Genomic DNA, 12239 nt, shown 5'->3' on the forward strand with positions numbered 1-12239 from the left:
GCCTTAGGGCCAGAGCCAGGAGTCTGGTTCTGTCTGACACTAAGGCTCATTTTTTTAGGAATATTTTGCGTATAATAAAATGCACAGATCCCGTGACCGGCTTCAGGCACTTTTACCTATGTTTGAAGTTTTCAGCATGTGTTCGTCCGTGTGACCACCTCCCAGAACATTTCCAGCAGGGGTGCTCCTTGTGCCTTTCCCCCATCAATTACCCACACCCCACACCCAGAAGACAACCACATTCCAACGTCTGTCACCATAGATCAAGTCAGAGGTTCTCAGCCCAGGGCCGTTTTGCTCCCTGGGTGACATTTGACAATGTCTGGAGATATTTTGGTGGTCACAACAGGGGGCTACACATGGAATCTGGAGGATAGAAACTAGGGATGCTGCTAAACATCTTACCACGCACGGGAAAGCCCCACAATAAAGACTCCTCTGGCTTGAAAGGTCAATATTGTCAAGGTTGAGAAAGCCTAGGTCCGCCAGGTCTATGAGTTTGATCACTCCATTATACCAGCTGTCTTAGAGGCACAGCCAAGCCAGGAAAGAAGGTCTTACCATAGCTTTCTAGCTCCCCCAACCACATGACACCTGTGTCAGCTTGTGAGTGTTTGACCAAGAGGCCACTTAGGAGGATGTGACCCAGGGCCTGGAGCCAGGGTCTTTGCCCAGAAACCTGGGACGTCGCTGACATTGAGCCACTGTTTAGTAACCCTGCCAGAGGGGCTCTTGCCACTCTGCAAGAAAGTGGCCTTGAGGTGGCCTCTCAGAGTCCAGGGTAGAAGGAGAAGTTTCCGGGGCTGAGATTGAAGGACCTTCGTCTCGGGCTCCCAGCCCAATTCATCAGGGGGCCAGGGCTCCTGTGAATGGCCTCTCGGGAGCAGGCATCTGGCCCACAGCAGCCAGAAGGTCTTTTGGGACAAGGCCAGGGCCTAGGGTGAGTGGCACAGGCTTGAGGTTGTCCTGGAAACCCCTTGGCTGACTCAGCAAGACCAGGAAAGAGGGCTCTGAGTCAGGGCTTTCTTGCCCTTTGTTTTCTGCAGGTAGAGAAGAGGGCCTGTGTTTTACCCAGTGGGTATCAGCACCAGGGAGAGACTCAGGGTGTGTGGGGTGCTCAAGGACCTACATGAGCCCAGGGATTTGGGCTGACCCCTGACCTGACCCGGCCCTTATGCCCCAAACTGATGGCTCAGCTCTCTCTCTGAAAAGGTGTGATTCAGCCCAAAGAAGGAGCTCTCTCTCTTTCAGTAGAGGATCAAAACTGACAAGAAGGTGATTAATGGAACCTGCAGGCCTAGAGTGACAATCCTCCCGGGGCTGCTGAGCAGGTTCTAGCCAACGCCTCTCAAAGGAACAATACCACAGATCCTTCAAAACCCCAACAGTACAAACATGGGGTGGCATGGCATGCTTCCCCTCGCAGGGTCAGGGCTCGGTCCCTCCCCTCCCTTCCCCTCCCCTCCCTTCCCCTCCCCAGCAGGGACTTATGCTGCCTGGATGGACACAGGAATGCCTTCCTCTGACCCATGATGAACCCCAGGGCCCACGGGGCTGAGGGACACATGACGGGCCCTTCTGGAGGAGGTTGAGCAGAGGCCCATCCTTGGGACCCAGTTTCCCCTCTCCCAGTTCCAGTTCTCATGGAGCAGGACAGAGTGCTGGGCTAAAGCAATGCTCCCTTGTCTGGGGCTTTCTTCTTTCCTTTCTGACAAAATCAGACCAAATTTAGTGCCCTCCCCTATAATGTTTTCAGGAAAAGAGAAGGAAAGTTGCATTCATGAGCACCCCCTGCAACCATGCTTTGCTTAACACATGGTCATTGAGTCCACAAAGCAATGGGAGAGGGTTTTGTTGACCCATTTTATAGATGCGGCAGCTGAGGTCCAGGGAGAACTAGTCATTTGGCCAAGGGCACCGAGAAGTCGATTTAAACCTGGCCTCTGGCTCTCTCTACCCCATTTGATGTTGTCTTGGAGTCTTGCTGTGAACTCAGTGTATGATGTATGGGTGTTCCATTCTACCTGTGTGAAAAGATAGCAAAATAGCACTAGCTATCATTTCTTGAACACTATATTAAACACTCTATGTGCATGATCTCATTTGGTCCTCAAAACAACTCTACTATTTTCATCGTATCCTTTTTCAGATGAAGGAAACGGGCCCAGAGAGGTTAAACACATTGCCTAAACTCGACTGTGTTAGAGCCAAGATTTAAACCTCTGGTTTCAGGGTCTGAGCCCTTAACCCCTGCCTAGTAAATCCCTTTCAGGCCAGTATTAGTGTCATCCTAGCCAAGCCCTCTCCGTTCTCAGAGCCCCCTTCATTCCAGGCCTGGCTAGCCACAGTGGCTAGGCCTGTGCAGCTGAGGGCCGGATGGGTCAGCCTGTCTGCTGTCTGTTCCTGCGATGAGCGCCAAAGCTCAGGACTTGCGAGGGTACTCACTCAACACAGAATTTCAGAGCCAGAATTGTCTAAGGAACTTTCCCATCCAACCCATTCATTTCACATGTGGGAAAGCTGAGGCCCAGAACGCCAAGGCCACAGCAGTGGGAAATAAAGAGAAATGCTGGGATTTCCAGCTCTACCACCAACTCATTACATTGAAATGACTTCGAAGTTGGCTTCAGCAATTTCCTTTCTGAGTGTCTGGTTCTCAAAAGTCTGTCCATAGTCACCAGATAGTTCATCTGCAGAGTGGAGTTTTATATCCTGTCCCCAACCTCCTAATCCAGGGTTCCTTGCTTACACTTTAGGTCAGGTTTCTCCCTCCTTTAATCTCTCCCTGGACAACAAGGGGCCTGGAGCCCAGGACAGCTGACCCACCTCCCAAAACGTCTCAAGGCTCCACCCCAGGCGTGGGGGGGCCTCTCCTAAAAGACAGACTCAGGCCCTCTGGGCAGCTCCCTGCCTTCAGAAATGCCTGCTTAGCACAGAGTACCCAGGAACCTTCTCCAGACTAGCCTCAATGCGTCAGACCCCGATGTTTCAACAGTCCCTAGCTTTCTAATATCCTTTTTACATCCCCAGGGCTTCCCAGAAACCCAGCGAGGTCGGCAATGGCTTCGAATTAGGTGGGCCTGAGTTTCAACCCTCCATCTGCCATCGACTAGCTACTTGACCTTGGAAAAGTTACTCAACCTTTCAGTGCCTCGGTGGCATTGCAAATGCCTAAAAAACAGGCATTAGCTGAGTTAGTATTTGAGAAACACCTGACGTAGGAAGCTCATCAGGCAGAAGGCTGCTATTACCTCCTTTTTATAAATAAGGAAACGCCAGCTCATAGTTGTTGGACGACCGGTCTGAGAATTCTTTGGGGCCTCCATCCTGTGTCAACACATTTCTTTGCCTCCCTCTCTGGTCCCTGCAACCAGCACGGCACCCACAGCAACCAGACAAGTGACAGTTGGTGGCATCCCTACCCTATTTCCCCACTCAGTCTTACATTCCCTGAGGACAAGGTCTTTGTCTAATAAACCTCCACATATTGCTCTTGGAAAAAGGAAGCTCTCCATAAATGCCTGAGAAGCTGTCTCAGGCTTTGGATGAGAAGGAATGGCAAACAGGAGTGGCACCCAGTGGAGTCGCTCCAGCTCCAAATCTCATGGGAAAAGCTGCCAGCTTCTCATCTCTCCCCGAGCCACTAACTGCCTATGAAGGGACAGGTGACCACGAGATGGGCACATGCCCAAGATACAGTGAACTACCGGAGCCATGTCTAAGGTGGGAAAAAGCAAAGGAAAAGCAAGTGCATGAATTAGTTCAACAAGTATTTATTTGGCACCCCCTCTGAGGGCACAACAGTGCAGAGGGCTCATGGCCCTGCTGTCACAGATCTCATGGTACAGATTCCCCTCTGAGGTCCCAGGATACAGATCAACTCACAGAGACCTTCGAGATCATAGTGTCCAGCCAGACCCCTCAATTTTAAAATGGGGAAGCTGAGACTCGGGAGGGACAGGGACCAGCCAAAGTCCTCAGGGAGGCAGTGGTGGCCATGCTCCATGCCTGCTCTTAGCAGCTCAGCCGGAACAGAGGACACGCCCAAGCCCCTAATCCCTAGTCTCAAAGCCTCCCTCTCTCTGTGAGGAAAAAGGGAAGTTGGCTGCTTATTTCCCAGATTGGCTGGAATCCAAGCCCGACCTCAGCCCTAGGGCAGGCAGAAGGCGGGGCCGTCTCTGCCACAAACTATTTAAGGGCTCAACCGGCCATGAACTACCCCTGGGAGCGGACGTCTTACTCCGGGGTCAGGCAGGGGACAGGACTTGGCAAGTTCAAGGACTTCAATGACAGCCCTCCTGGAATCCCAGGAGAGCAGGAACGGGTGCTCCAGGGAGAAACAGCTTCCCTCTCCCCCAGCTCAGGGTCTGGCCCTGAGAGAAGACCAGCTGGATAAGGGCCGAGTCCCACTTGCCTGTTTGCACCTTTGCAGAGGTGGTTATTCTTGCAAACAGAAGGCTGAGAAAACTCTTGCTAGCTGTTTAGTGGGCCTGAGCTTTCTCACGACAGAGGCCCAGAGGTCTGTGAGTCAGGGGCCGCAGCCAGGCCCTTGGGTCTGAGAGTCTCAGGAGCAGCCTGGCTGTTCCCAGTGTGCTAGGGACATGCATGAGCTTAAACCATAGCATGAGAGACCCAGATTCGATGAGGGGACAATCTTTCTGACCATAATGGCTATATGACACTTGAATAGGCTACCCACAGAGATTAAGAAGTAAGTTTCAGGTTAGTACACCCTCGTAAGAAAGGTGTGGCCATCTTCCGTCATCTTCATGACATCAAGGAAAAAGCAAGGGTCTAGAATCAGAAAGATCAGTCCCAATAGTTTTACTATTTCCCAATTTGTAACTTTATTCAAGTTACTGAACTTCCCTGTGCCTCAATTTCTTCTGAAAACTGATGCTAAAGGCTGACTCCGCCTGCACAAAAATGTTGTGAGAGTAAATGAGATGCCATCCATTGAATGTCCTGCCCAGGGCCTGGCACAGTGTAGACAATAAATTCTGTTTCCTTCCTCCAGCCCCAGGGAAGCCTGGCCTCAAAGTGTGTACTCAAGAGACACACTCTAGATTAAATCTCCCCCAGAAAGCACAGTTACCACCTTCTCTCCAACCAGGGTTGCTGGGCAAGGAGTTCTACCCAGAGACCCAGAGGGCTTGGCTGTGCTCCCAAATGATCTGATTCTCAGGATAACAGAGGTACCCCCTACCTGCTCTTCCCAGCAGGACTAAGAAACCAGTTCTTCCTCTCCTGTCAATCTAAGCCCAGCCCAGCCACAACACCCGCAGTTCTCCACTTCTTTATATTCCTGCCCTCTCTCCAGGGCTAAAAATCCCAGAGCAATCAGCCCCAGACCAGAGGCAACAAATCAGGGTGTGTGGATGTGGCTACTCTGATGGGCTCGAGGGTGAAGACACTGGGAACAGGAAAACAAGAGTGATATTTGGACTGAGGAGGGCAGTAGGGATTGGTGTTGCTTTGGATTTAGGCTTCCTGGAAGTGGTGTCTTTCCATCTGGGCATTTTAAGTGTCTTGTTCAGAGGAGACAGCAGCTTCAGGGGGATAAGGGCCAACTTTGCAGGGGGGCAGAGATGGGAACTGGCTCGGCCACCCTGGAGGTCCCGTGTGCCTGGCTTGAAAGGAGGGGAGGTTCAGATAACACATGGGGTTAGAGCCAGAAGCAATGAGTAGTATTCTGGCAATGAGCTGTGAAATGCTGGAGCCTGGGGTCCCAGAACAAGCCCTGGTCTTAGAGTCATACAAATGCAGGGCCCACTCTCGGCCCTGGGGCTTACCGGGCCATGAGGCCACTGGGCAAGTCACACATCCTCCCAACTTTCTCATCTCTAAGTTTCCAATCTCATCTCATGTCTAAGTTTCCTCATCTCTAAGATGAGAGTAATCAATCCTGACCACCCCCAGTTACGAGTATTAAATAAATATTAAATAAGACCCGTGGGTGTGTGTACCTAGCACAGTGCCGACCGTATAGTGGTGAACCAATGCAATCCATGCAGTCAGTTATTCGGTAAACTATTAGCCGATGAGTCAAGTTCTGTGCTAAGTGCACAAAACTGCTTTGAGGAACCACCCGACCCCCATCTCCTGCTTCCATGATCAGAGAATGGCGTAAGCCATAACAGCAAGTCACCTGAGCAGCCTGGGTGTATGTAACCCAGGCACCCTGGGAACCCCAAAGAATGATTTATGACCATGCAGGGAAGAAGCCAAAGTCAGGGGAGATATCAGCATGTGGACCCTGGGACTCCTCGGAGTCCCCAGCAAGAAAAACTGGACCCACTACCAAGAGACATTTGTAAAAGGAAACGCGATTCTTTATTGCATGGGCAGACACAGTACAAGTGAACTTGTTATACGATACAGCTGCTTCTCGCACCTTCTTGCTCTAAAGGAGGCAGGGAGAGCTAGAGGGCAGTGCGAAGGAGAACATGTAAAGCTTCAAACTAAGAGACAAGGGACCCTCTTGAGCTGGACCTTCTGAAGGCAGAAACGAATTTGCTTTTCCGGCCCCTCTAGCTAGGCCTCTGCTCAGCCTGGGGAGGGTGGGGGTGGCGAGGGGCCTCTCTCCAGCACAGAGCACTTAGATTTCTCTCTTGTGGGAAGACACCACCTTTCCATCCACTGACTCCTCCACGTTGATACGGACTTTGCCACTGCTGCCACTTCCCAGGGAGGCTGTAGGAAGAAGGAGCAAGCCTTAGAGTCGGGGACCTTCCCCCATTCCCAAAGGGGCCAGGACCTTGGCTGAGCTCCGGGAGAACTGGACAGCACCCTTGAGAATGTCTGTTGGCCAATCCTTCCAGAGCTGCCAGAAGGGCTGGTGTTGAATTACTCATCATAGAGGTGGGTGGTGGCAGCGGCAGGTATGTCCCACAGTGAGCAAGAATGTCAGGGTTTTTAACTGCACGTGAACAGGGAGTCCTCATGGGCATAAGTCCATGAAGGTGGGGCCTGGGGGTGCTCTGCCCTGGAGAGAGCCTGTTCAACCTGGAAGGCTCTCAATAAATCTTCAACCCCAACTCTCCTGGGGCTGACAGAAGGTCCCACTGGACAGAAGGACACGCCAAATGGAAGGGGCGTGTCCTCACCCTACTAGGATGATTGGCCTCTTTCTTCTTCCCCCCCATTCCAAGGGGAACGATGGCTTCAACAGCTCCCCTCCCCACTCAAGAAGCGCTAAGCCTTCTTACCTTCTCTGGTGCCAACGCCAGCCATCCTGAAAGAGAGAGAAGCAGATGTAAGCAAAGGCAGAAGCTCAGGTCTTCCTAAGGGAGGCCCTGGTGGCCGGCTCAGAGGTCCTCCCCAGCCTCCATACCATCACCATCCCCACATCTGACTTTGCTAGAAGCTGAGAGTCTGTCCAGACCTGCCACCCCCAAGCAGATAGATTCTGATCTACAATAACACCCAATCTGTTTCATGCATGGAATGGAACCAGCATTAGCCCAACTGCTGTCATTTACAGAAGACACACAGGTCCAGAGAGGTGCCCAAGGTAACAACCGAAGAGCTGAGTGCAGAATCCAGAGCCCTTCCTCCTCACCCAGTTCTCTTTCAGTGCACCAGTGCTGACCCCTAAGATACTCTCCACCCCAACCGCAAAGGAATGGGCCCCTCCCTCATTCCTCCCTCTGCACCCTGCACCTGCCTGGCATCTTGGCCCTCCAGCAGGCTGCGGTAAGTGGCGATCTCCTGCTCCAGCCGCGTCTTGATGTCCAGCAGGATTTTGTACTCCTGGTTCTGAGACTCCATCTCGCAGCGAAGCTCACTCAGCTGGGCCTCCAGGCCACTGATGAGCCCCTGGATCTGTGCCAGCTGCGTGGCATAGCGGCACTCCGTCTCCGCCAGGGAGCTCTCCAGCCCGGCTTTCTGGTGGGGCAACAGGTAAACAGACACCATGTCAGGCTAGAAGGAAGCCGCCGGGGGCGTGGGGAGAGGCATTGAATGGACGCAGGGAACTCCCTCTTTGGGGGCTTGGGAACGCCAAGGCTTAACCAGCCACAAAGAATGGGCGAGACTGGGGTGGGGTGGGGTGGCCATACCATGCTGAGCTGGGACTGCAGCTCGATCTCCAGCCCCTGCAAGGTGCGTCTCAGGTCTGTGATCTCCGTCTTGCTGGCCTGGATCATCTCTGAGTTGGAGGCCACCTCCTTGTTCAGCTCCTCTGTCTATAGGTCACACACAAAGAAGTGAGCCCATGGGCCTCCTGGGAGACCTGGGGAGCTGGGGCAGGCGGGGACGTCAGGCTCACCTTGCTGAAGAACCAGGCCTCGGCGTCGCGGCGGTTCTTCTCCGCCATGGCCTCGTACTGTTCCCTCATCTCCGCCAGCACACGGGTCAGGTCCACACCTGGGGCTGCGTCCATCTCCACATTGACCTGACCGACCACCTGGCTACCAAACTCCCTCATCTCCTGCAGGATGCGTGGGGCCCATTTAGAGATGGAGGGCAGAAGAGAGGGTAGAGAATCTGGGTCCCCCCACGCCAATCCTGGCTGCGTCCCTAACTCACTAGGTGACCTTGGCTCTCCCCGTACCACCCAGCCTCTGTTTCCCACTGTTCAGGAAGAGGTTTGTTTGCATGGGCCCCTCAGCTCTGAGGGTCTCTCTTCCTCTCTAGGTGCTTCCGAGGGAGGACCTCAAAACAGTAAAGGCCCTGCATGAGCTCATGAAGCAAATCAGGACAGCAGTTCCCACTGGTCACCTGGCCTGGCTAAGGACCAGAGAAGGAAAGGAGTCTGGGTCACCAGAGAACAGTGCCCCCTCCTCTCCAGGGAGACCCCTGTTTTGGTATGTGTGTGGGGGGTGCATTTCTGAACCTCTAAGCCCTTCAGCCAACTATGAGGAGGCACTAGAGGCCCCACTCTGCTACCACCAACCCCACCTCCTCGTGGTTCTTTCTCAGGTAGGCCAGCTCCTCATTCAGGCTCTCGATCTGCATCTCCAGGTCGGCCTTGGCCAGGGTCAGCTCGTCCAGCACCCTGCGCAGGCCGTTGATGTCGGCGTCCACGCTCTGGCGCAGAGCCAGCTCGTTCTCATACCTAGGAAGAGAAAGGGAACCCAAAGTAAGGAAGGGTGAGAGGTCTGGGCTGCTTCAGTTGGGGGAGGGAGAGAGGTCAATAAAAGGGGGCAACGCAGAAAGGCAGAGGGAGCCAGGAGCGCACTTGAGTCTGAAGTCGTCCGCAGCCAGCCTGGCGTTGTCAATCTCCAGGATGACCCGGGAGTTGTCAATGGTGGCCGCCAAGATCTGCAGGAGACAGGGAGTTGGTGCCAAGAAAATCCCTCCCTCTTCCCTGCTGCTGTCCCCACCCTGCACCCCAGGCTGGCTCCCCACCAACAACCTCTCCTCTGCCACCACCACCAAGAGCCTGTAGGGTTCCCGGGCAGAGTCCAGCTTTATCCCGGGTGTCCACTACTTGGTCTGCCCCTGTCTCCAGGGCATGAAAGACCAAGGAGCCAGAATTGCCTGGCACCCCCGTAGGAATTAAATGTCCAGGAGTGGGGTGGGGGCTGTGACAACAGCCCTCTGGGGGATACTCCACCAGCTTCGCCTTGGACAGCTCAGGGTTGCTGGCCTCCTGCACACCTTGACACAGCCAGAGGTCTACTGAATATTCTAGCCAGTGAGAACCTGGAGGACAGCTAAGGAAGGCATCTTACAGCTGAGGAAACTGGTCCAGGGGAGTGACAGAGTGAGTGGGTGGCAGAGCCCATAATGATTTTCCGGTCTCCTAAGTCCCAGTAGTGCTTTTGGCACCAAAGACATCCTCAGAGGGTGAGGCAGGAGGCCCTGGCTCTCAGGGTTCCTGAAGCTACACTCACCATTCTTGCAAAAGAAGCATAGGGACACTTATGCTGAGCCCAGGTGCTCTCTAATTGCACCCATCTGGACCCCCGCTGGTCCTGACCAGATTCCCAGTATCTGCCCTGCACTGCCAGGTTGAGCAGATGCATGCCAACATCCACACCTGGAAAGTATTCCCCACATTCCAAGTTTGCCAGGGTTACACACCAACAGTCGTCGCCTGGGCAGGAAGGGATTTCCTCGAAGCAGCAGGAACACTGATATTAGAGAGGAGAGCAGGGAAGCAGCCCCCTGCCCACCCCTCTCTTTGATCCCCGAGGGCTCACCTTGTCCCGCAGCTCCTCGATGGTCTTGTAGTAGTGGCTGTAGTCGCGCTCCGGGCTGGCCGGGCTCTGCCTCTGGTACCAGTCACGGATCTTCACCTCCAGCTCAGTATTAGCCTCCTCCAGGGCGCGCACCTTCTCCAGGTAGGAGGCCAGGCGGTCGTTGAGGTTCTGCATGGTGATTTTCTCATTGCCAGAGAGGAGGCCACCCTCGCCACCACCGAAGTCACCAAAGCCACCTCCAAAGCCTCCACTGAAACCACTACCAGCCCCTCCACCAAAGCCACAGCTTATGCCACCCCCATAACCCCCTCCCGACCCAGAGGAGACAAACCTAGCAGAAGAAGCTGAGATACTCCGGCTTCCACCTCCCCCATAGAAATTCCCCCCACCAAAGCCACCTCCCCCAGCCCAGAGGGAACCCCCCCGGGTAGAGCTACCCCCAAAGGGGGAGGCAGAAGTCTGCAGAAATGCAGTGCTCATGGCCAGGCAGCAACCGGTGCGTTCTCGGCAACGACAAGAGACGCTGGCAAGAGGTGCAGGCTACCCTGAAACCAGAGCACTGCGCCTGTCACCCCCCAGTGTGGGGCTTCTTATATACCCCTTGGAGGGTGTTGTAGGTTCGTGTCTCCTCCCCCAAAGGGAGGCCAACTCCTGCATTCCTGACAAACACAGTTGCCTGCACACCTCTGTGTGGCTGGTGTGGAGTTTTCTTTCTTTTTTTTTTTAATGCAACAAAAGAGATGATTCAGAATGAATGGTGGTTTGCCCCAGGCCATGGTTTTAACGCTTGCATTTCAGGTTCATCTCTGCACCCCAGGAAAACAGGCAAGGAGCAAAGTCCCATCACACCACAGCACTGTTAGTGCAGCTCAGGCCAGCTCTGCCCTCAGGTGGGCTTTTCTGCTGCTGACAGCCGGGACCCTCACCCCTAGACAGCCAGCTACCTGCTCCCAGTTCCCATCCTGCTCTGTGTTGGCCCCCTCACAGATCCCGTGTGTGCCTACGAGGCTGGGGTAGGGGGGGAACATGGCCTCCGGGGATCAGTGGGCAGAGGCACCTGGAATGATGCAGGGCCCAGGGGGACAGGCTGAGGACAGGGACCCGGGTCTCAGTCAAGTTCCAGCGAAAGTGACCAGAGGGCCAGCATCTATCACTTCCCTAGTGGTACAAATGGACTTTCCGCCTCTACCCCTCTCCTCCCCCACCCCACCCCACCCCAGCCCCCACTGCACTGGCACTCTCACAAAAGCCAGCAGGCTTGGGGCTGACAAGGGGCTGATTGATAATCCCGCCACCTGCCAACGTGTCACTGAAACTTTGCTGGCTCCTAGGACACGTTGGGGCAAACCTCTGCAGATAAAACTGGGGCAAGTCTCAGGAAGCCCCTGCCTTCTCCCGGGAGAGACATGTCCCTGCACACCAGGGCCAGGTTAACCCTGTTTGTCCTGTGAAGCTGCAAGGCTGGGGAAGGACCCTACACGGAGGGCTCTGTGTGCCTGAGCTGGGGGAGGGAGGAGATAGGGAGGCCTGACAGGCAGACTGGGGAGATCTTCGTGGCAGAAGCACCACTTCACAGAGCAGGATACTGAGGCCAGAGAGAGGAGCCCTTTGGTCTGACACCAGCTCAAGGCTCGACTTTCCAGGGATACCTGATACCTGTGGGGAGTGCCACTTGGAGGAATGACCTTGCTCCTGGGCTTAGGGAGAACAGGGGTTGGGGAAGTGAGTTAGACTGAGCTGGAGAGTCAGGAGGGTCCCTGGCCCAGGGCTGCAGCACAGTGCGGCAGACAGGGCTCTGAGGCCCCTCAGCCAAAAGTTCATATCCTGCCTCTATCCATTACCGCCTGTGAAATCTTAGACATGTTATCTTTAAGTCTCAGTTTCCCTGTGACAAGGGGCACTTTCAGTCCCACTTACAGGGAAGCCCTGAGGCCCGAGAGCCTCCCTCCTGCCTGCTCCTGGCTCCCCATCTCCTGAACGGTTAGATAGTGGGGTACAGGTCCATCACCTGGGACTCACGAATACCCTCACCAGGGACACTTTTGTCCTTACACATCAGATCATGTCCTATGAGCAGCTTCGCTCTTCCAT

At 54.4% G+C, this 12239-nt stretch overlaps 1 protein-coding gene across 1 annotated transcript; it reads right to left on the reverse strand.

The window, feature by feature from the left end:
• Nucleotides 1-6315: 6315 nt before the first annotated feature.
• LOC308489021 (keratin, type I cytoskeletal 15) lies at nucleotides 6316-10715 on the reverse strand. Its single transcript, XM_081029549.1, has 8 exons — nucleotides 10149-10715; nucleotides 9182-9264; nucleotides 8902-9058; nucleotides 8270-8431; nucleotides 8061-8186; nucleotides 7667-7887; nucleotides 7209-7234; nucleotides 6316-6693 (listed from the first exon to the last, which is right to left on the reverse strand). Exons 1-8 carry the CDS (start codon nucleotides 10626-10628, stop codon nucleotides 6599-6601), a joined length of 1350 nt encoding a protein of 449 aa, XP_080885675.1. The 5' UTR covers nucleotides 10629-10715; the 3' UTR covers nucleotides 6316-6598.
• Between the last annotated feature and the right edge of the window lie 1524 nt (nucleotides 10716-12239).

This window comes from Rhinolophus hipposideros (assembly GCF_964194185.1).
Source record: "Rhinolophus hipposideros genome assembly, chromosome: 20".
Lineage (NCBI taxonomy): Eukaryota > Metazoa > Chordata > Mammalia > Chiroptera > Rhinolophidae > Rhinolophus > Rhinolophus hipposideros.